The sequence below is a fragment of the Sturnira hondurensis genome, unplaced genomic scaffold (genome assembly GCF_014824575.4).
Source record: "Sturnira hondurensis isolate 20B ecotype Veracruz unplaced genomic scaffold, ASM1482457v3 Scaffold0024152, whole genome shotgun sequence".
NCBI lineage: Eukaryota > Metazoa > Chordata > Mammalia > Chiroptera > Phyllostomidae > Sturnira > Sturnira hondurensis.
The window spans coordinates 3,245,487-3,269,039 of NW_028096783.1; the positions used below are offsets into that span (position 1 = coordinate 3,245,487).

Sequence of the window (23,553 nt, forward strand, 5' to 3'; positions counted from 1 at the left end):
TTAAAGAAGTAGGTCATTTTTCCAGGTACTTATTGTCAAGATCAGACTGGAACCCAGGACTCCTAAATTCTGAAATTTACTTCTTTGTACCAGGCTATTCAGGACCCAAGGGAGCCAGCGCCGGATTCATGGAGCAGATTCCAATTAATCACAGCAGAAAGCAGTATCTGCCAAGTGAAGTTCCTCTATTTTGAATTCTTACTCTCCCCACCAGCTGAGTTTACCACAAAGACATGAATATATAATTGAGACATAAAGTAAACATGCCACCAAATTAAACTGTCCTAATTTTAAATCAATAAATTCTTTCTCAAACAACATGAAATGAAGATCTCGCAAAAGAAAAATGCTGTGCTCCACCAACTCCAGCGGAAGCCAATTAGATATTGTACCAACATTCGACACTGATTTACCATGACGATGTTCAACAGGAGTGTAAGTCTTAAGATATACTCCAAGCAGTGACACCTTAAAGCCTGGATAAATCAGCCTGGAGACATCCCATCTGAGACACCGAGTCTCCTCATCTGCACGTGGCCTCCCAGCTTCAGTGAGAGGCAGCTGCTGGTGATGGACCGGTCGCATGGTTCCTGAGAACCAAGGACCTGTCCCAGCAGCTGTGTGACCCTCAGTAAATTCCTCACCTTCTCTGGCAGAGTCATCACGATGATGACAGTCAAAAGCCTCAGGACTAAGTGCTCTGCTCGCTGGGGTACATGCTCCTTAACCATACTGTAAGGGGAAAAAATGTGAATGCAATTATAGAGCATATATTTTAGTACATTCAGAAAATGACCTGGTGGTAGGAGTCCTCAGAAGTCTTCTCCTTTGTATCTTTGTCTTGCACAGGACATAGAGCCAGCTGGGTTGAGATATATTCTTTCTTTCCAAAATTTCTCCTTTCTTTATTTGTATTTGTCATTTTTATTCCATTGGTAGCCTGCTGGATATTTGTCCTATGCCAGAGCAATCTAATGGAACCTTCCTTGAGGAAGAGAAGTGGTAGCTTTGAATGAACATCAAGGGAAACCAAGCATGTGTTGATCACGTACATTACACCAGGCTGACTGCTTCTCAAGCAGCCAAGCAAGGCTTCGATGCAGACTGTGTCTCTGGCTTTATGGCTAGTGCTTTTACTCCATGAACACCTCGAGTCCTCATTCTTCCTCCATCGCACCATACGTTTTCAGACCTTCAAGCCTTGCGGGTGCCATTGCCCCTGCCAAGTTTTCCACACCCTCTGAAAAATCCTACTCACCATCAGAGACCCTGGTGAAATGTAACCTTGTAGTTTTGCCTAATCTTGCAGCTAAATTCAATTGTCCCACTTGGTGTATTCATGACATTTGTATGTATGAGTACCCTAATCCTCGCCACCGAATAGAAAACTTATGTGTTCACACAGATGCTTCTTAGACTACATAGAACAGGGCCTCTCTCTGAATCTTTGTGTTCCCAGCACCTGGCTTCAGAATACTGTTTACTGCAATTGCCACCTGTCGGTTGACAGTCTTCACTGTGACAACAAATAGACTGAGAGGCTTAGTCACCAACTTCTCCCCCTGCCCTAAGAAGCTCGGTATTTCCATGTCATCAAGAAGAGAATGGTCAGAGACTTGTGAGGCTTTTGAGGACCTAAGAGGCCTCTGTAATAGTCATGGCTTTCGGATGAATGATGCTGCCTTTCATATCCTTTATACACTCCCACAGGCACGGCCAGAGAAACCTTTGAGCATGCAGTGATGATGAGGGCTGCTCTGGACACAGATTCTGGGATTAGTCAGACCTGAACCAGCAGGTCATGTGACCAGAAAGAGAACTCCATCCTTAGTTAAGTTCAGCTTAAAAAAACCACAAGGGGTTCCTGACATGGGGGTGGGAGTAGAAGAGAAGCATGTAGGAAATGTCGGTCCTTCATCCTACATTAACTGGTGCCATGTCTCCCTCGGACACTGTGGAGATATATGATTCAGGAGGAATCAGAGCTACTTTTCTCAGTCCTAAGGCAGTGGAATCTGAGGCAGCTTAGGCTCCTTGGGGAAAGCCACCTGAGAGATGAGAATTCTGTGCTTGCTTAAACACATTCCCTCGGGAGCTCTAACTGCTTACTAGTAGCAATGCTGCCCAACTCCTGTGTGCGTTGTGAAGCCACAGAGTCACATGAGCTTCCTGCCTCCTTAGGGCCATAAATACTGTGAATGGCTTGGGCATGGGGACCTATAGCTATTTACTATCTATGCCAGGCAGCACCAGGCTGCAGATACCACGTAGTCCAACCTGTTGAAGAATTATAAGGACCCTCCCCAGACTTACCAGAAAGCACAGAAAATGCCGTTATTACACCAGTATGACTCTTACTGCAGCAATTTGCTCAGGTGACTTTACTTTAATAGACTTCCTTACTTGGCTTTGTAGACAGATGATGTTTCCGTGGGTTTACTGAAATGCTACTAAACCCACGAACACACGTTGCCCCTCCATTGTTAGGAACTGCATCAAAAAGTGTAAGACTCACCAAAACTGAGTTGCCTCATTTGCATGCTGTCTAAATTCTGTAAATCAATTACAGATAAAATGCCCAGCTTCCTTGTCATTCTCCAAGGTGCTCCAAGGAACACTCTAATTCTTCGTGGAATTCAGATGCACAGTCTTATGTGCAGACTGCATGTGCATTTTCATCTATTTCTTAAACAGGGCAGGGAGAGGAGAGATCCTTTGGAAAGCAGTTTGAGATGGCAAATGGGACCTACTGCCACTCATGGCCCTTGACCCCTGAAGGACACAGATGTAGTCAGAAAGTGACTTCTGTTGATTCAGAACTGGATGGAGTTGTTTCCCTCTACCATGGACTTGGCAAAGATGTAGGCTGAATGGGAATTAGCTGGTGCAAAGGTTGGCTCAGCTCTTCAGAAGCCTCACAGGGCTAAGAGGGCATGCTGTTTTCTGGGTGATGTGTCTGGAGGGGCAGAAATCTTTGCCTTCAACATAAGGATTAGAGCACATTATTCTCTTTGATATGTTGTGCTTCAAATTCCCTCTTATTCAGGTTCAGGGTTGAGGGGAGGCTATGGAGCGTAGGTGTCTAGAAATTAAAAGTTATTGTTCCTATTCTCTTCATCATAATAATGAGTTTGGCTTGACAAGGTTGATTAATTATTCAGGACTGGAAAGCAACATGATTATACAGATCAGGTGAGTAAGAGGAGAGGGTTCAGAACAGTAAGACAGTAAAAGGTAAAGGCAAGTCATCACCTGCCTGTGCTGGGCATCTCTCCAACCTCTTCCCTTTCTCTCTGGAATTCCACCAGCACAGGTAGTGCAGTCAATGTCCTTGCTCCCTTCTCTAGTCCCTGTCCCACTCCATAAACAGGAGCGTGCCCTGCCCCCTTTCACGTGAGCGTCAAAGCTGTGGGACTCCAAAAGGCAGGTTATTAACTATCAAACAATAGCAGGGATTTTCGGATTAATTCTGCCTAGGAAGAAATAGGGAAACTCATTTACACCAAACAAAAGGGAGGGGTGATTAGAGGCTCCAGTGACAAAGGGGACCATGATAAGACCTGGGAAACTAAGGAAGAGAACAAAAGCTTTAATTATTATTATTACTACTACTATTATTATTACACTAATACCTCCATTTTTTAAGGCACTGTATTCTACCTTGTCATATTACGAATACATCTTTGAGCGAGTTTAAAACCCGCAGGTATTCCCCCCAGGCATTGCTCAGAAAGGGCGGAGCTTCCCAATCCTGAGAAGAGTCCAGGGCCTGTCTGTAGCACTGGCACCTCTCCGCCCAGCAGAGCTTTTAGAAGCCCACTGAGGGCTTTGAGAAGTCTTCCACACTGTTCTTCATCTCTCAAAGGGTTCAGGGTCACAGAGCTTTGTATGCATGCTGTGTTTCCCAAGATGTGGAGAAAGGAGATGGATGTGCCAATTTAGATCTTCAGAGAAGCCTGTTTTGGCAGCAGCAGTAAGAGGGGAAAAGGGTTAAAACAGGCAGATGGACTCCACAGAAGCAGCTTCTTCTTAATTACACTCCTAAAGCAGAACACCCTGAGGTCAAAGGCATGGAAAAACTGGACCCAAATTTTAATCAGTCTTAGATAGATCTCCCTTGCTGTGGCCTAAAAATTTTTATTCCGGCTGTCTATGTGGGCATGCATGTCCCTGGGTGGCATTTCTTACTTTTCACAAATTCATTTTGAGTGACATTTTTTAGGCACTTTAAAATCATCAGTCTGGGTGTGTGATCCTCTCCATCTTTGCTACCATGGGCCGTTTTACTACCAGACACTCCAGATGCCTGAGCATTGACCTCTCCTGGCACCCCAGCGTGGAAATTCAAGTGTCCTGATGGACTCCCCTCCCCCAACCCAATTTTAGCCAGTCCCAAATGCTGTCCAGCCTCCTCTAGTCACATCTTCTCTGTCCTAGTTCACACAGGAACACCAGTCCTTCATCTTTTAAACAATTCTCTCTCGTCTTTAGAAGATCTCCTTCTTTTCTTATTTCCATAGTCTCTATGAAACTGCCTTCTTCTTTCTACACCACACTTGACCCTTCAGGTCAATGAAGCTCACTCTTGCTTTAACCCCTGCTGAACGGCAATGGCCAGCACTTAGATGAATAGCACTGCCCAGTAGAACTGCCCACAATGGTAGGGAGATTCTATACCTGTACTGTCAGATGCAGTATCACTGGTCACATGTGGCTCCTGAAACACTTGAAATGAGGCAAGTGTGGCTAAAGAAGTGCATTTTAAATGTCACTTGGTGTTAGCACATTGAAATTTAATTTTAAAGAGACACTATGGATGACGAGGATGACGAGTAGCTACTTAGCTCAGTCTCCCTCTCATCACCCCTGTCTTGCCACCAGCCCCTGCTGCCTTCCCCTCCATCTCCTTTCCACACTGTTCCCAGGCCACTCTCCTCACCAAGGCCACCCCCCTTCCTGGCTTGCTCAGAACACTGGTCCTATGAGAGTCACTGTGTCCTTCCTGCAGCCCTGGGCCTGTTCCCTGTTCACTCTCTGCTGACCCCGGAGAGTGCACATCCGAAGCACATCACCTCCCTGCAAGCTTTTCTTAGATCCTGGCCATGCAAGCAGTGGTTTGAAGCTTACTTGTAGGTCCACTTAATAGTCATCCTTCCGTCCTCCTATACTGCCCACTGCAGTGTTTCTCCTCCATAGCCCAGGCTGGACTGACCCCAGTCTATGCTCCAGACATTTGACCTGCTCTGCCAAGGCCTCTAGAAACCACCTGGGCTCCTTAGGACTTTCTTCTGGCAGGGGGTGGGGTGGGGGGAGGAGAATACAGTCCCACAGCAACAGGAAGTGAGAAAAAAATCTGTCCCCCTGGAAAAAAGAAACACGCATTTCCATTTCCCTTTCCCTTTACCACAAGGATATAAAGTGTTATCAGCACATTTAAAAAATACCCTAGAGAACAAAGCAAAAATCCAGCACTTGCCACCAGTGACAGGCTGTCCTGAAGGGTGGAAGGACCTTGGATGAGGCTGGCTGCTGCAACCAAGGAGAGGCCTGAGCCCTTCACTTCTGTGCCTGAGCTGGGGAACAGCCTTGGGCCCAGCAGCGCTGAGAGAGCTGGCCACCACTTAACCAGACCAGCCTGACTACATACAGGCCACTCCTGAATTCTGTTAAAATGTCCAATCAGAGAACACAGGGTAAGAGAACCTGCACTGCAGGCGTGTCCAGGAGTGTCTACAGCAGGCCGGTGCCCAGCATGGGATTCAGCTATCACGAGCCGTGGTCTGGGACGATAGATTCCCGGGGATGATTTGGGCAAACTTTGTATACGAATGGGAGCTAATTCTTCCAGGGCAATCTTTTATTCATCTTCACAGGCTAATTGCTTGACCAGCATGCCAGGAGCCAGAACTGTTTCTCAGAGATTACTGACAGTGTGAATGAATGAATGAATGAATGAATGAGGGCATGGTCAAAGGGCTGATGGGGCTAATTCAGGCAGGCGCAGTGATGGCATCCTGGCTGTTAGCAAGAAATGCACCTATTGAATCACACAGAGAAACGCCAGTACCAAGAACTAGTGGGACAGAAGGTGTGTTTGATAGTAAGAAGCAAGAAACACAATCCCAGGCCTTCAGCAGCTTGTTCGGTGCTGTAAAAATGCATTACCTTCCTTCTGTGTGGGTGTATTTATATATAAAGCTGCCTACATATACATAAATACATACACTCACGGGCAGAATATCAGTGGAGTGTTTTCTTCTGCTGTTATTGTATGTATGTGTTTAATGATCGCAATGCCATTGTGAAAACCAACTCTGCTTGACTTTCATTTCAGCAGCATTCTGCTCAGGGTTAAACAGCAACTTCGACAAAACTCAGACAGTCAGCCTCTACCAGGGGAATTAGGCTTGATGTTCGGTACAATAAATGATCCCAAGATAAATACATATACTTTTTAAATCCTGGAGGGTGATGTATCCTCTTTCCAATACAGAAACAGGGAAGCCCGGCTGTATTTAGTTTGTCTGATTGCTTTTAAGAGGGGGGACAGGTTGGCTCTGAAAAACTCTGGTCCTCTATTCATTAAAGTGTCAATAATGCTCAGGCCGGGCATATCGACAGCGGATTAGCCAGGGCTGAGTCTATGTTCAAGACCAGTGCCTTTTTTAACCCGGCTTGTCTCCAGATCAATACACCCATCAGCATTCGAAAATTAGCCCGAGATGAGATTCCAATACTTGAGGTGGTGTGTCATGCTAAGAGGGCACCTAGCCAACTCATGGATGGAAACGCCGAGCTGGGGATTAGACGTTTTCCATTATCTTGGACATGAGCGAAAACTGATGCAGACCCTCGCCCCCTCCCACCGCCCCACCCCTGCACACACTCAGCCTTCTCTCTCTGAGCCTGTATAAGGCCTCTGGGCTGTAACTCCAGCCATTGGATTCAATAAGCACTCACTAAAAGTTCACTTCATACAAGGCACTCACCGGGTGCTTAGGGCAGGAGAGTGTGGGCTTAAAATAATTATAAAAATGTGGTCTTCGTTTTTAAGGAGGCTTCAAAATCTTTCAAGGTTCCTTCCATTTACCGGTTCTACACAGGCCTGATTCCTGAAGCAAACGTCTGTACTAGTCACGTCCTGGTGTCTCCATCATCACTCGGCGTTCTGCTCTCAGCTGCAGGTGTGTGTATGGGGCGGGGCTGGGGGCTGGGGGCTGGGGGCTGGTTTCAGAGGCACTGCCCTGTGCAGGTCGGAAATGCTGCTGCTGGAGCATTCAGGGAAACGCCTCGTAGAATAGTCATTCTCAAGCCTTTCTGTCTGACTATTCATGATAAAAAAAACATATTTTCCATTAAAAACTTTCAATGACACAAAATTTTATGTAATAATACCTACTTTGCTGTTTTCAATACACTCTGATACCATCTACGTGATTCTATTCCCTTTAAAAAGTGTTGTTTGCACAAGGCAGTTTGAAAAATACTCATTTATACAACCGATAGAAGAAAAAGCCATCATAATGTCCTTTTGGAAATACAGAATAAGAAGAAAAGTAGCCCTGGCCTGCGTGGCTCAGTGGGTTTAGCATCATCCCGCAAAGTGAAAGGTCGCTGATTCAATTCCTGGCCAGGGCACATGCCTGGGCTGTGGGTTCGGTCCCCAGTCAGGGTGCGTATGAGAGGCAACCAGCAATGTTTCTCTCTCACATTGATATTTCCCTCCCTCCCTTCCTCTCTCTATAAAAATAAATAAATAAAATCTTTTAAAAAAGAAAAAATTAAAACCACTTAGTATGACCAGGCTTTGACACAACATGAGGGGCTCCAGAGTCCCCCTGGCCTCATCCCTGACCAGGGCCAGTGTCCACACTTTCTCACGGCAGCCGAGGCTTCTTCTCCTCGTGGGCCACAGTCCGTACCCACGATCCCAGTTGCACCCCTGCCCGCCCCCTCACAGCTGGCTCTCCCCTCATTCTCCCAGTGCATCTGCCCCTGCCTTCTCCAGCCACTTCCCTGCCCTTGTGGTTTGAACCAAGACCCCCTGCTGTCTCCCTGGACACTCGGAGAGGAAGGGGTGGCTGAAGGAGCCCCTGGAAGAGAGGTGTACTGCCTGAACCTGCCAGTTAGCTGGAGGAAGGGATCTGCAGAGTGGGCAGGGAAAGGAACAGTGACAGAGGGGCCCGGCACCGCTCAGGGCTTGGGTGCCTGAGATAAAAGTGCACAGTATTAAGTCCAATGTGAAAAAATATGTTAAAGAGTTAAATAACAACACTGGCCCTGGCCAGGTGGCTTATTTGGTTGGGGTGTCGTCCCATACACCAAACATAGGTTGTAGGTTCAATCCCCAGTGGGGGCCTATATGGGAGGCAACTAATCAATGTTTCTTTCTCACATCAGTCTCTCTCTCTCTCTCTCCCTCTCATTCTGTCTCTCTCTCAAATAAATAAAAGACATACCCTCCATATCCTCTGGTAAGAATTTTAAAAAATAACAACAGCGTTTTTTGAAATAGTTAACACTTGACATCTCTATGTGCCAGACCCCCTTATAAGTACTTCACACACCAGTCCCTGTAGACTGTAATCCCCACCACGACTCCTCACAACACTAACTCCATTGCACAGAAGGAAACCCTGAGGCTCAGCCAGGCATTTGATCAAAGGCCCGGGCCAAAAAGCAGTCGTCTGGGATTCTGAGTTCTTACTCCCTAGTTAGGGATCTGCCCCCATGATTAAGTGTTGTGTGAATGCCCCGGAACCAGTTCTGCTTCATGGGGAAGGTAAGCACCATTCCCAGGGTCTGGGACACATGGAGAGAGCACAGCCAAGAGAGATATAAAAAGAGAACAAATACACAGTTCTGAAAAGCTGGGGCCGAGGGGCACAACCAAAACACGGAGAATCAGACACAGGCAGTGGGGGTGTGATGTGGTGGAAGAGACCCCGGGCTGGGAGGTGAGAGGAGATGGAGGAGGGAGGTGGCGGTGCAGGTGGTGTGCAGGATGCGTCCCAGCGGGTGCTCGGAGCATCTGCGTGCGGCTGTGCTTTCTCTGAAGGCCCTGGGAGGGTGTGCAGGTGTACAGTGCCAGGCCTACAGTGCTGGTCTTAAAATAAAGTGAGCTTGGAATTGGAACCCGAAAGAAAATTAGAGGAGTAAAAAGCTAAGCAAAGTAATAATTAGAAAATAATTTTCTGAGAAAATATATTATTGGAACAAAAGCAAAAAAAAAGTCTTAGTCTTGTACAATGGGAAAATTATTTGAAAATTTATCCTCTGATGGCAAAATGACAATTAGCAAGTTGTCCTGGCTGATGGAACAAACAGAACTCATTCCTGTTGAGGATCACAGTCAGAGAGTTTACTGCATGCTTTCTCAGCCGCCACCCAGACCGCCCTGCCCGGCACTGCCTACCTTGCACGATGAGGTGGACCCTCGAGGTCTTGGGGTGGTTGTCCGTCTGCACAGAGCAGGTATACGGGCCCTCATCGTACACATCCACGTTTTGGATCTCGATGCTGTACTGGGTTTGGGTGTAGCTCAGGAGAACCACTCGTGGGTCCAGGCACCACTTGTCATTCCCAGCGTAGAGGATGGTGCTGCGGTTCAGCCAGGCCACCCGGGTGACCCGGTTGTCAATCGTGCACCTGGAGGGAAGGCCAGATGGGCAAGTCAGGACAGTGGGAGCCATCAGAGGGGGTCTCTGGCAAGGGCAGGAGGAGTTTTTATGCCTTGTCTCCAATCCCTGCCCCCAGTATACACACAGAAATGTCCTCTGTTTGGTTTGACATGGACAGCACTGGCTGGGATTTGGCAGCAGAAGTCTTATGGGACGACAGCCTCAGCACATTGGATATCCCAGACTCTGGGTCGCGCCCAGAAACCACCAGAGCACAGGCTCACTACAATGGTCCTAACCATCCCTAATCACAACCCGAGGCACCTTCCACTCCCAGAATGCCTGGGCCCTTCTGCACCCTCTTTGCTCAAGGACGTCCCTGATGTGGAAGATGCGAATCCCTTGGATTGCTTTCTAGGTGTTTTAGATGTACCAAGTCCTTCAATACTTACAACAGCCCAAGAGGGAGGTTCCACTGATAAAAGCAATTAAAGAATAGAGAAACTAAATATTTTCCCAAGTCACACAGATAATATGTGCTAGATCAGAGACCCAAATCTCATCTACCAAAGATTTTTTTCTTATCTCAGAATAGCAAATTCTGACAGAAGGCTTCTGAAGTCAAAACTAGATACAAGCCACTGCCATTGCTACTTATCTTCACTATAGTCAAGGGCAGAAATGTTCGATTATTGAGAGACTAGACACATTTTCCAAAATTTCAAAAGCAGTTGCACATATAAAAATAGCTGTTCTTTCTTTTACTTTTGCATCTGGAGTTCCTAAGATGTTGAAGCTCCTTTCTCTTTTCCTACACTTTCAAATTTCCCAGCTCCTCTCGCCAAGCCCTCATCACATCTATCTGTCTGCATTCATTTCCTGCTCTCGGTGCACCGAATATGTTCTGCGGCCTCGGGCTGGATTCACAAATGCCGTGCCCTGATCTCAGCTCTAACACTGGAAATAGCGCAGTATGTAGAGTTGTGCCTCCAATTTATATATTCTTTTGCACTGTAGAAAAAAAAGTATTTTACCACACGCACCGTCTCATTTGATTCTTGCAATAAAGCTGTGACATCAATGACCGTCTCCCCTTTACAGATCAGGACTCTGGGGTCTGGGATCGTCCGGTGGCTGCCCCCAGTTAAAGAGCTTGGAAGTGAAGTCAGACTCCTCGGTCAGGTCGCCCAACTCCTGGCCCCGTGTGCTCTTCCGGGTGCAAGGGGGCATTTTTCAGTGGGGAGGGTCGATGGCTTCCACAGAATTCTCAAAATGTCTGTGACCATGAAAAGCCTACGAGCTGCTGCTGAGCACAGCAGCTTCCCTAGGTGGTCCCTCTCCAGAGGAGATATCCTGTACCCTGCCTCCTTTTCGCAGGCACTTGTGTAAATGTCACCCGATCGCCGCCGCGGGGCCTCCCGGGCGCAGGTGGGGAGCCTTGCTGAGAGCTCCCCGTGGCGAAAACTGCTCTCGACCAGAAAGGTCTCGGCTCGGGTGTCCAGCAGGGTCTCTGCTGCTCGCTGTGTTTTCAGAACAGCACAGCATGGAGGTGCTAGAAGACCTACCGAGGAAACGATCAGGGAGTATGTCTGTAAATGGGCGTGGGCCGTTTGCACCGGAATCAAATGAGGGGTTTGTCACAGTTTCTCTCTTCCTACTGACTCAGGATCTTTGGGAACCCCCCAAATACGAAACTCCTAATAATACCCCAGTTAGGCCGTGTACACACCAGAGCATGGAAAGCACCGGTGCAGAGTGATGCGTCTCCATAATCAGCTGCCTAATTTGCGGGACTTGGTGGAAAATGAAAAGGCAGAGCCCTTGGGTCAAGAATTATTAAGGATTGAAGATGGGGATGGCGGAGCATTTAACCAGGGGTGGGTCCTTCTGAATGCTGGACACCATTCAAGTGGATCCCAGACTTCGCTGTGCTTATGTATCCACTTGGGAAATTACCGAAATGCGCCTTCTGATTTGGTAGGTCTGGGGCGGGGCCCCAGAGTCTGCATTTTCAATTATCTCCCGGGGATGTGCATGCAGATGGCCCCTGGACCATTCCTTTAGTAGCATAAAGCAAGAGGGGAATTGTGCGCACATTAAGGTTTGAGAAGCACTGAGTAAGGACCTCACTCTATAAAAGTGTAGTCAGAAAACCATCAGATCAGCATCAATGGGACGCTCATTAGACATGCAAAATTTCAGGCTTCACTGCAGAAGTAATGAGCTGGAACAGCATTTTAATAAGATGCCTAGGTAACCAGATGCACATGAAGTTTGGGCTGGTCTGCGGCGTACTCCAAGCCTTCCTCTTGCTGTGCTGACCATACTCAGCACATACTCAGAGAGTACGCAGAGGCAGAGAAGCACAGCCAAGGTGACAGGAGAAGCGCCTGGTATGCCACACCTTCCCACACCTCCCCTGTGGACCCACCACCACTCTCCTCTCGGCTGCCACGCCTAAAATGTGGGTTTGGAACCACAGTGGTTTCAAACCCCTTAAGAACAACACACTCCACAACTTGCTTTGCTAGTAATGTGCCTGGGACATTATTTGTACTAACGACCTTAAAGGTGGTCCCTGCCCTAAATTTTATTTGGATTCAAGCCGAGAAGTTGGTGAAACTCATATTCATGGCTAATGTTTATTGAATGCATTTTACTATATGCTATTACTATATTGAGCAAGCCTATCACATACACTATATTTTAGGATCTCAAAAAATTACTTGAGTTCACTTATCATTGCCAGTTTAGAGATGGGCTTCACTGAGACTAGGAAATACCCAAATTGATTAAGATCACACCAATATTAAGCTGCAGAACCAAGATTCAGAACCAGAGTTGTTGTCCTTTTTTTCCCTCGGGTTCAGTGGTCTTTGGTGTCCTTATCAGACCTCCCACAGGCTCTATAACATTTAAATCCACATTCATCGGAATCGCCCGGATGCTCAGATGAACACAGGTGACTGGCCCTGACCTGGACTAGTGACCACACTTTAAAAACCATTAATTTAGCAATCTGGTTTTTGGTAAAAGGAGACCAGCAGAGCGAATGGGCATGAAGAAATGACCCTCGTTGAAACAGTTTTCCATTACTTTACAGGACAGAAGTTTCTTAGGACCGCTTTGTTCTGGAAGGCAGAGCCCTAGTTATTTTTCCCTCCCACTGCTGAAACTTTGCCCAGACACCAGGTGAATGGCCGCGAGGCAGGAAATGCTGATCACCAACCTCTATAAACTGCCTGAGTCATTGTTTCTGATGTCCACAATGGGGACATCCCACAGCCTCCTGCTGAACGCAGGACTGTCCTGGGCTTCCCTGTGTCTAATGACTGGAAATTGACTGGTACGGAAGCAGCATTACCAAGGCCAAAGACATTCATTGCAAATACACGAATGCTCCAAAGGCAGCCGACTTGCAGCACAGTTGGGCAGCCCCTGTGACAGACTACACTGAAGCGTTGGCATAGCTTCAGCTGTGGTTTGGGCACATCCAAGGTCATGTGTAGACGTCCAAACTGTCACTGCCAGAGATCAGTCTTGCTGAGTCTCCACGGCATTAACGCTGGCTTCTGTAGAGATGGATCACAAAGGGAACTTGGCCGCCAGCTCCTGTCACCTCCTCATACCTGCCCCCATCTATCCGTATCATTTATCGAGTCTCAACAACAATGCAGAGGCGACAATTCTCCCAGGCTTAAAAAAAAAAAAAAAAAAGGCAGAATGAGCACAACTGCTCTCTCAGCCATAGCTAATGTTGTGGTTGGTTGGGGTAGAAGACTGGGGTGGGGGTTCAGTCAACAGGATCCCTTTCACGCAGACACTGCCCTGAACCCAGTCCTACCAAATCACTCCTGCAACACACCATGGTGCCGCATTTCTCTCAGGAAGGTGATTCATGGGGAGCAAGGAAGATCTTGAACTCAGCTCTCCCTAACTACCCCAGGGCAGTGTGGTGGGAGCAGCAGCCCGCTGTCAGGGAACTGGTTCCAGCTCAGCGTGAAGCCGGCAGGAAGGGAAATGGAGAGAGAGAACAGGTCACAAGGGCCCTGCCCAGACCTTGAAAGTCTCTCACCTTTCCCCCCACAATCCTGAGACATAAGAAGCCCCCACCCGGAGCTTATTCTCTGCCCATCCTGCTGCACAGGCAAAATAAACAAACAAAGCAATTAATCAATAAAATAAAGCCAAGAACAAAAAACAGAGAAAAAAACCACTGCACACTCAGGGCTCTGGATTTAGGTCTGGAACTCCCAGCTCCCCAAATGCTAAACACCCCTCACCTGGGAAGTTTCCCCGCTCTAGCCTCAGGGCCACCCTCAATCACTTCTCGCTCCACCTCCAGGAGGTGGCCCTCAGCCTTCTGTGTTTCTGGGAGGGTCCCCTCTCAGCACTCCCGCAGCCCACCCCTGCTGGGCGAGCCCCCAGGGACAGCCCAGGACCCACCCTCTGCAAATCCTGGCAAATCCACACAGACACTCAGAGCCTGGGGGGGATTCTCCTTACCATCCTACTGCTGAGCCACAATGCCCTTCTCAGTCTGCGTGTTTGTCTGTACCCTGTTCCTGTTCTTGGGCAAGTTTCTTCTTAAAGAAAATAAGCCTGCTATATTTGAACAGGTTACCAAAGATGTCCAGCCTGCAGGGATCATCAATCCATGCACTTTCTTTGGTGATTGAAAACCTCCTATGTAACTGACCCGGGAGGAGCAGCCGCAGGTGCCGGCGCTGGACCCTGCACCTGAGTATGGCACAGGGTAGCAAGGGCTGCCACACCTGCAACTGTCTTCAGCTGCACTGACTGTGCCAGTGCCGAAAACGCAGCCTTCTCTGTGCTCCATCTCTGCCTGAGGAACAGTGGCTTTATTGCCCTCGCTGCATTTGCACACAGAGGGGGAGCAAACAATGTGTACGCAAGCCCAGGATCAGTGCTGCAGAGATAAAACCATGAGAACGGGGGCACAGGACCTCAAGTTATTTTGGGTTTGGGAGGAGATGAAAGTGAGATGGAGAGGGAGAAGAAGAGAGAGAGACACTGGAAATTGAAAAAAAAAAACAGAGCCAAAGTTGCTTGGACTCTTCTGAAGACAAAAATGTGTTGAAATAAAGAGAAAGGTTACTGAAGAAAGAGAGAAAAGTCCAAGCTTGGTTTCTCTTAATCACACCTGCCTGAAGGTTTGAGGACTGTAATGCATCCAGGCAGTGAGAAATCCAACCATTCTTTCCATCAAACGGCCCTTTAACTGCTTTTGAAAAGTAACACATCTCAAACCAGGCTGGAGACTATAGTGAAATAAGTGCTTCCACCCATCACAGCACCTGGTCACAATCTCCTCTGATCGCTCAGAAATGTTCCAGCTGCCCCTAAGCCTGGTGCCTCTGAGTGTTTGGCTTGTGCCCAGCCCTCCCCTCAAGCTTCACAGAGAAACATTACCAAGCGGATGGTTTGGAAATACCGACACCCGGCTCATGGAGTTGGCAGGTGCATCTTCCAGATCTGCTTCTGGGGGAAACCAACAAACGGGCACACCAGGCTGCTTCATCACTGGCCTGCCGAAAATCCAGACATCACTGTACTGTAACTCTTTATTGGAGGAGAAGCCTTCACTACTGGGGGTGCTCATTTTGACCCTACTGGCATCTAAAATCATCTTGATATTTATAGAAAGACCTTGGATTACACAGACAAACTCCAAACTGCCCTCTGGCCTGGCCGAACATACCTGGGGCTCTTAGTAGAGGCGAAGGGCCTGGGTGACAGCAGGTGCTGCGCTCAAAGTCCCCACAGCTGGCAGTGGGCTGGAGCCTGAAGGGGGGCAGGGAAAAGGAAAGAGAGCAGGCTCTCCAGCCAGACTGTGGGACTCCAAGCCCCAGCTCTCTTCTTGCGGCCTCTCTCCCAGTCTTCTCACTTCACTAGGAGTTATTTAACTCATCTGTGATGGCAATAACTTGTCCTCTTGCTTGGGCTTAATGAGAAGATTATAGGGAATGATTCATGTAGATACGCTGCTCTGTACGTGGTGGACACCCAGAAAACAGTCTGATTGCACAATCCATTACATAACTGCTTTCCCAGCTTAGGTGTGCGCACAGGTGACACCGCCGAGCAGATGCCGAGCTCTCAGAAGGCAGGGCCATGCCTTCTTTTCCTTCCGTGCCCCTACGCAACGTTGTACTGAGTACAAAGTTACCACTCACTAAATATCTGCCCACCAATTACCCTTGATTAAAATCACCACTTTCACCACCCCCTGAGAAGGCAATGGCCACAGGGCCTGTGGGCAGAGCAGGCCCTGGCTATGAAGGTGTCTACTCTGCGTGCCCCAAATTTACAAACACAATTTGCACACCACTCCCTCTATTCCTTGTGGGCATCAGAAAAGCAGAGGCATCCCCTTGACATCCCTACTCTCTTGGATATGACAAAAAGACTTGGCTTTGTGGCCCTCTGAGCAAAGCTCTCCATAAGTACACCTGCCCATGTGTCCTTCCCGCCTGAGTCAAAGTTGCATAATTGAAAAACAACCTCTGCTGAGTTAGGTGGGCCATGACTTTGCTAAAATGAAAGCACAGGATTTTGATTTGTCCTGGTGACAAAAACCCAATACTAATTCACATGCTGAAGGAGGCTGGGGACTGCTCAATAGGTCACATCACGTTTGTCATCAGGGCTCCCACAGCCATTTCTTTATTCAATAACTGTGTGTTACACCCATGTGGCGAGGGAGGACTCTGGACGCAGGATGATCTGGGCAGAGAGGCCCCTGGACTGTGTCTTACGACCACAGACAGAACTGACAGGGCCTTTGTGTTTTCCCTAGGTGCCAAAGCCAGGCGACCTGGAGGCTTATCCTTCCACTTTTTCCCTAACATATTAAAAACCATTCAAACACAGACAAGGGTCTCTGGAACCCCTTCATAGAGACCAACATTTCCTAGAGGAGAGAGCCCAGAAGTGCTGAACGAGGGCTCAGTGGGAATTCACCTTGGTTGTCACCTGCCGTTTGACCTTGGGCTCCAGCGAATGGCCTCCCACCTCACTCTGCTTCGGGCAGGACGCGTGTCCGGCCTATTGAACTTCTGCTCACTGGGACCTGTACCCTCTGCTCAGTCTTAGAATTCAGTGACTCACTTTACTTGGAATGTTCTTCCTTACTATTTGTTAGGCTAATCCCTATTTCTCTATCAATACTCCTTTACATACTATTTTGTATCTCAACTACCGTTTTTCTGCAAACATTCTTGAGCCTCCGTAAATGTTCTCCAGACCTACTTCCACCTGGGGTGTACTGGCAGCGGCTTGTTCACACTGCGTCTCCTCATGATGGGCGGCGCTCCAGGAGGACAGGAAGTGTGTACTATGATGTGCTTCTGGATGCCAAGGACTGCCGGTGACTTCCAGGGCCATGTGGATGTTGGGAGAATTTAGGAGGCCGTTTAGGTTGGGTGAGTAAGTACAGTCTGCGTTGTCAGGGTCCATGGCAGACTGAACTGAGCTGCACAGGGTCTGGTCACCAGGCTCCCAGTCCCCCAGCTCCCAACCCTGTCCAGCAGAGAGGGCGGGACGCGGAAGTGCAGTGGCAGGAGATGAGGCAGAGGAAGGAGGGGAGGGTCTGCTGCAGGCCGCGTATATCCCCGTCTTTCCAAGTCAACGGCTCCGGCCTGGGGCCCTGTCCACACAGCCCTCTCCTTCTGCTGGGAGCTGAGGCCTCCTCCCTTTACCCCTTCAGACCTGCAGGTGTTAAAAATGCCCCCTATACCAGCCCTGGTCCTGACTACCCCCTGTGGTTTGTCTGAGTTTGAGCTACACCTTTGTAAATGTCCATTTTATTAACCTCCACTCTCCTCAAATTACCCAACTGAGCATACCATCTCTTCTTCCAGGTACCCTGGCGATTCTGGGTAGTGCCATACGCCACGTAAAAGACTTTACTTCAACCTGGACGCAAGAAAGACTAGATAACCAAAATGGAGAACTTACCAGCGGTTACTCAAAAAATTATGGATGGTTGTAAAAGGCACAAAAGCTTGTCCCTTTCTTCCCTGGGGAAGGGGGAGAGGGCCTCTCCCTGGCAGGCATGGGCTGGGAGAAGAAATGGGATTCCAGCAAATGTTCTGTCTACAACCTCTTTCTCTTCTCTTTTTTGTCTCCGATTCTGTCCTCACCAGCTGGACCACGTGAAGCCCATACCTGAGGTGGGGCTTCATCCTGGAAAAGTTAGATCCAGCCTGGAGGCCATTAGTTGGCAGAGAGTGGGGGCCACTGCTAATTGTTGTCTGAGCCAGACACAGTTCACAATTACACATGGAAGTGCGGGACTCGCTCCGGTAAACCAGGATGAAGGGTGTGTTGTGCGTATGTGAAGGGTTCTGGCAGCTCTGCCCAGGCCAGGTGCCAGGCTGGCAGGCGCGTGCACGGGCGTGCGCCTCAAGGAGGCCAGCAGGTATGTCACCCCGGCCCCATGCACCCTTGGGGTCCGTTCCAACGCCAACACCTGGTTGAAAAACAGTTTCCATGCCACCCCCAGGCCCGGGCCCCTCTCTCCTCTCTAAAGGACTCCCTGCATTTAGGACTTGAATACCTCTGATGTGGGGAGAGCCTGGGGGCCCAGGAGACGGACACCACAACCTGACCCAAGTGCGGCGGGTGTCTCACTTGCAGTGGGTGGGAAGTCCAACGCCTGGCAGGTCTGATCAGTTACCGGGCCTGCTGGCTTCCACTCTGGTTCTCACCGCAGATAAGGTGATACACCTGGCCCCACACTCGGGGACGGAGAGGTCAAATGGAAGCATTCCAGTTGAGAACCATAGAGAACTCCTGCCCTTGGGAGACATAGCCCAGTCCACCCAACCCCCTCAGTGCCCTGAAGGAGGAACAGCCTGATAAAGCCAGAACTCCCCAGTGACAGGGTGGGCTCCTGGGGCCCAGGGGCCTTCCCACGGTTCTCACTATCTGGCTCAGCCACATGACATTGGCCCTTGGTGGTGCCACTGTATCCTGGAATGACTGCCCAGGGCCCGTGCGGTAGTTAGAGACAGGGGCAAGTGGCCAGTGTTCTCCCAGGGAAGCAGCTGCCCAGTGACAAAGTGCCATGTCTGCCATCTGAGAGGCTGGAACGAAGCGCCAGGACCACGGGACCAACACAGATGCAGCCGGAGTAGCTGTGCGGCCCTTCCCATTGCCCCTCCTCTGCTGGCCCGTGGGGAGAGGGGTCCCCAGGGCCAGGGGAACCAGAGCTCGTTACAGGGAATCATAAGAATAATTAAGTGCAGAAGAGGTAATTGGAGTTCTCCTGATAGTTAATCTATGTGATGTGGTACCTCAGGGGGCGAGATGTATCTCCCAGAAAGATAAGCACTCCCAAGGGAAGGACCCACCTCCCTCCCTGGAACCTGCGCAGCTCCCAGGCCTCCCTCCACCTTTCGCGTGTTTCCTCTCAGATTTCTTCTTCTGTGCCCCTGACAGCTGGTTGTTTGAAGAGCTCCCTCTCAGGGGAGCGCGAGGTCTCCAACCTGTTTGTGGCTAAGGAGGTCTACTGACCGGGGCAGCCCTCTCAGGTTTTCTCACCTTCCCCATCACAAAACAGTGGCCACTGGGAGGGGCCCATGTGGAGGGTGGGAGCAACTGACAGCCTACCAGCTGCCTCCGTCTCATGGACTAAGGACTTCGAAAAGCCCCTAAAAGTACCTTTGCTGGGCCAGGAGAGATCTAGAAAACGGTCTCCCAGGTGCGGTCAGCTAAGGGAAGGACACACCTAATACTCTGCCTCCGTTGCTGACAAAGCCCTAGGGCAGTAGTCCCCAACCTTTTTGGCACCAGGGACCAGTTCTGTGGAAGACAATTTTTCCATGGACCGGGGTGAAGGGGCACGGTTTTGGAGTGATACAAGCACATTACATTCAAGCTCACCTCCTACTGTGTAGCCTGCTTCCTAACAGGCATGGACCACTACCAATCCATGGTCCAAGGGTTGGGGTCCTCTGCCCTAGAGGACAGGGTCCTGGGGCTCACATTAGACCAGGCTACAGTGGGGATATGTACAAAGGTGGGGGGCTGAAATGTGGAAAACTCACTCTGAAGGGTGGCTGGAAGCCAGGCCTGGGTCCCAGGTCTTTGGTCTGTATTAATATCCCCATCTTCATGGACATTGCTGTTGTTAGTGTCTGTCCAGTTCTCTGGATCCCTTTTACTATCCCTGTGCTGCTCCCCAGGTTTCTGTGTACCTCTGCTTCTAAATGCCACATTCCTGGGAGGCCTGCTTTTAGGCTGTGGGAGCCCCACCACCTCACTCACTGGCAGAGAGCCAGGTGTGTCCCCTAGGGAAGCAGGAAGCTGCTGACAATGGCAGAGTGGAAACCCGCCCTCTGGACCTGCCTGGGTCTCACCCTGGCGGCTGCTTGCCTGAAATCAAGCTTTTGCTTGGCTTCCTGTTCCTCCCTGCCCTGCTCCCCACCCCACTCCCCAGCCCCAGGTTTCTCTAGGGGGTGCTTCCTTACTAAGCTACTTTTGAACAAATTCAAGACCCCGAGCCTGCCTCTGGGGCTCTGGAATAAGGACAGTGTGATTGGTAAAAATCACAAACATTTGGGGACTAGAAGGGGGAATCTTCAAGGGGTGGGGGCATGAGAAGCTTCGGAGGCTGCAGAGTGGGTGCCAGAAAGATGCTCAGGGCCCTGTAGTCAGGCTTTGGCAGAGGGGCAGAGCAGGCGGTCTGGGCTCGGGAGACAGGAAATGAGATGGGGCTGAGCAGGGCCTGGCCAAGAGGAGCGGAGAGGGCTGGGGACTTCCAGGGACACTGACCCCAAGGGGAATATGACCTAGCCAGGCACGCGTCCTCAAAGAATCCTCTGGTGAAAAGTTCAGGAGTTTGGTGGTGGGGGAAGAGCACAGGGACTGGAAATCTTGTGGAGGAAGTGAACCCTGAGTTTGTAATAAAAGCAAAACACATCTGCATACGTAGAGAAAAGGGGAGAGGGTGTGGCCCACAGGAAGAAAATGCAGTCCAAATATGTGTCTATGGAGATGGGGATACACTTTTGGTCTGCTGTGACAGAGGTAGAGACCCTGGGGATGCAGAAGGAAGATGATAGTCAGCTTGCAGAGGGCCCAACTGCCGAGCGGAGCAGTCGCTCTCATCGGCAGCAATGGGCTGCTGCTGGTTAAGGGGGGTGCGAGTGCTGAATGGCGTGATGAAATCACATTTGGGAGGAAAGTAGCTGGGGAGCCAGTTGCTGCCAGGAACCGTGTAAACGCGGAGGTTCCCCTTCCTAGGATGAGTTTCCCTTCCAGGAGATGGTGGCTCTTATTCACACAATCAAATGCCTAAACAGATGTTGTCTCACAGAGACCTGATCAGCTCAAACCGTGCTGATGGCAGGACTGGGCGAGGGGAGCCCTGTGGCTCCCAGACTCCTACCCATCCTTCAGGCTCATTTCATAACCCTCCACTGACTCGGAGCCTTTGGTGTCAGGCCTATCCTTCTTCTCCTTATCTGCACTTCACGTCCAGTTATTGTCTCAAAAGACATGAACTAACTCAAGTGTGTAGGAATAGGTTTATTGAATTATTCATTTACCTGGCAAATGTGTTTGGAGCACCTACTCTATGCCATGTATTGCACTCATACTTGAGCAATGCAGTGCAATACAGAAAATAACAAGACAGACAGATGTTTGGCTCATGCAGAAGAGGTAGGAAAAAGCAGATGTCAATGAACTGTGAGGTCTCCTATGAGAGGGCACTACAGGGTGTCATACAGAAAACAGAGCAGTGCTTGGGGACACTGGTGTCAGAGGCCAGTGAGGGTCTGGTAGGAGTGCTTTGGCTGAGACCTTTAAACCTGAGTACAAATTCAATGCGTTGAAAACCTACTGACTTACAGATAAGGGGTTTAGGGAAGTTAAGTCAATGCAGCCACTTCACTGATAAGCCTATGGCTATGTAGCTATTTAGTTCAAGAAAGTCTCAGGATGAGAATTAGCATCTCCTGATTCCTTAACCTGAGAAACAGAATAGTGTTTTCCGGGGTGAGTGGATTCTATGAGAGATTCCATCATGAACATCCCGAAAACGTGCCCATGCACTGGGCGTTACTCAGATTTTAACAAGCTCTCTACCATCTGGAAGCTGCTATGCATTAGTGTATTTTATCTGACAACCTCAGCTTACATGCTCCTATTTAAGAGAAGCAGCAGCCATGCCCAGTGGTTCTGGCCTGATTTCCACAGAGGCAAGCTAGCTGAGCTTTGTTTTACCATCGAGTCTGCTGTGACAAGCCTGGGTCCCCATACATAGACTTTGCATGTCTCAGTCTGTGTGTGTGTTGAATTCAGAAAAACGTCTGCTCACTTAATTCTTATGGTTTTCATGAGGGTCAGCATCAGTCTTTCAAGGGAGAGTACAAAGAGCTCCACAGGAGCAGGGAGGTGTTAAGGTTTACCAACCGGTATTGTTTCCAAGTAACTATTATATGAGTGCATACATGTCTACCTCGCCTTGCTGGACATTAAACCTTTACTTATTGTGCTTCTACACCTGTGGAGATGCAGTGCTTGCTCTTCAGAACAAAACATACTCCATATTCTCATTATTTTAGGAGCTTGTGATACAAAGAAGATAACAGCTACTTAAGTGAAAGAAAGCAGGGGACCTACACAGGCAGTTTACTAGCAAACACTGTACAGGAAGGAAGTGGCTTGAGGTTAACCCTGAAAGTACAATGCCCAGCCCCGAACCCAAAGCAGGAAGCCCTTAAGACCTGCACCCGATGCCAGCAGACAGAGTGACCCTGGCCTCGAGGGGTGAGGGTGGGTGCGGGTGGAGATGGAGAGGGGGATGCAGTGGGTCTGCAGGTGCAACATGTCATCCAGGGAGTTGGTCCTCTCAGTGAGGGGGCTGCACCAGCCGCTCCCCCTGAAGTGATTTCCTTTGACCAATGAGGGGCAAGTAATTGTCTTAGTCCTACACAGAAACTCTTGGTACCTTTGGTGATATCCTCAATTAACTGGCCTTTGTAGGACGCAATTCTAGTTGGGCTGGAGCAGAGGTAGCTCTTTCTCTGCATGAACTAGTCCCTGCTCTTTTTTTTCATTCAACAAGCTCAAATTCTTCCCTAATCTCCCTCCAATGACCCACCTTCTAAACTCTAGACACTGGGGGTGGGTAATAGGAGAATCCAGTCTCACCTCGCCTGGCTGGTCGGTCCCTGCAGCCAGCCCCTCCAGCTGGCCTCTTCCCTCTGTATTTAACCCTTAGTGTCCACCTCTCCTTCTGCTGGAGGGACCTCTCTAGCAATCTGTTAGAGACTCATTCATGCAGAACCTTCCAGGAGCTGCCACAGCCTTCAGGACAAAGCTTATCCTTTTGGAATAACCTTCCAGGATGCCCGGGCCTCCCCGAGCCCCATCACCCTGCACAGGGGCCATGTCACTGCCAGTGTCTGCAGTTTTCTCAGGTGACATCCTCTCCCCTGCCTCCAAGCCAGTCCCCATGTGGGCCCCTCTGTCCAGAGCACCTCTCCCACTTTTTTTTTAATTTTATTTTTTAATTTTATTTAATTCTTGTTCAAGTACAGTTTTCTGTCTTATATTCCCAGCCCTGCCCCCCCAGTGCTCCCCACCTCCCTCCTATTTCCACCCCCACCTCAGTTATTGTCCATGTGTCCTTTATACTTATTCATGTGAGTCCTTCCCCTTTTCCCCTGTGATTCTCCCTCCTCTCCCCTCTGGACCCTGTCAGCCTGTTCCGTATTTGAGATATCACAGAAATAGAAAGGATTGTAAGAAATTACTATGAAGAACTGTATGCCAAGAAATTTGAAAACCTAGGTGAAATGGACAAATTTCTAGAAAAATATAATCTTCCAAATCTCAATGAAAAAGAAGCAGAAAACCTGAACAGGCCAATAACAGCAAATGAAATTGAAGAAGTAAT

General features: G+C 49.2%; 1 protein-coding gene across 4 annotated transcripts in view; it reads right to left on the reverse strand.

Annotated features, from left to right (window-relative positions):
• The window catches only part of NTM (neurotrimin), a 941,634-nt gene that overhangs the window by 174,017 nt on the left and 744,064 nt on the right, over nucleotides 1-23,553 (reverse strand). For all 4 annotated transcript variants that reach the window (XM_037038185.1, XM_037038186.1, XM_037038187.1 and 1 more), the window contains one exon: nucleotides 9,416-9,648. In XM_037038185.1, coding sequence (XP_036894080.1) covers nucleotides 9,416-9,648 — 233 coding nt within the window. The remainder of the gene's footprint in view (nucleotides 1-9,415; nucleotides 9,649-23,553) is intronic.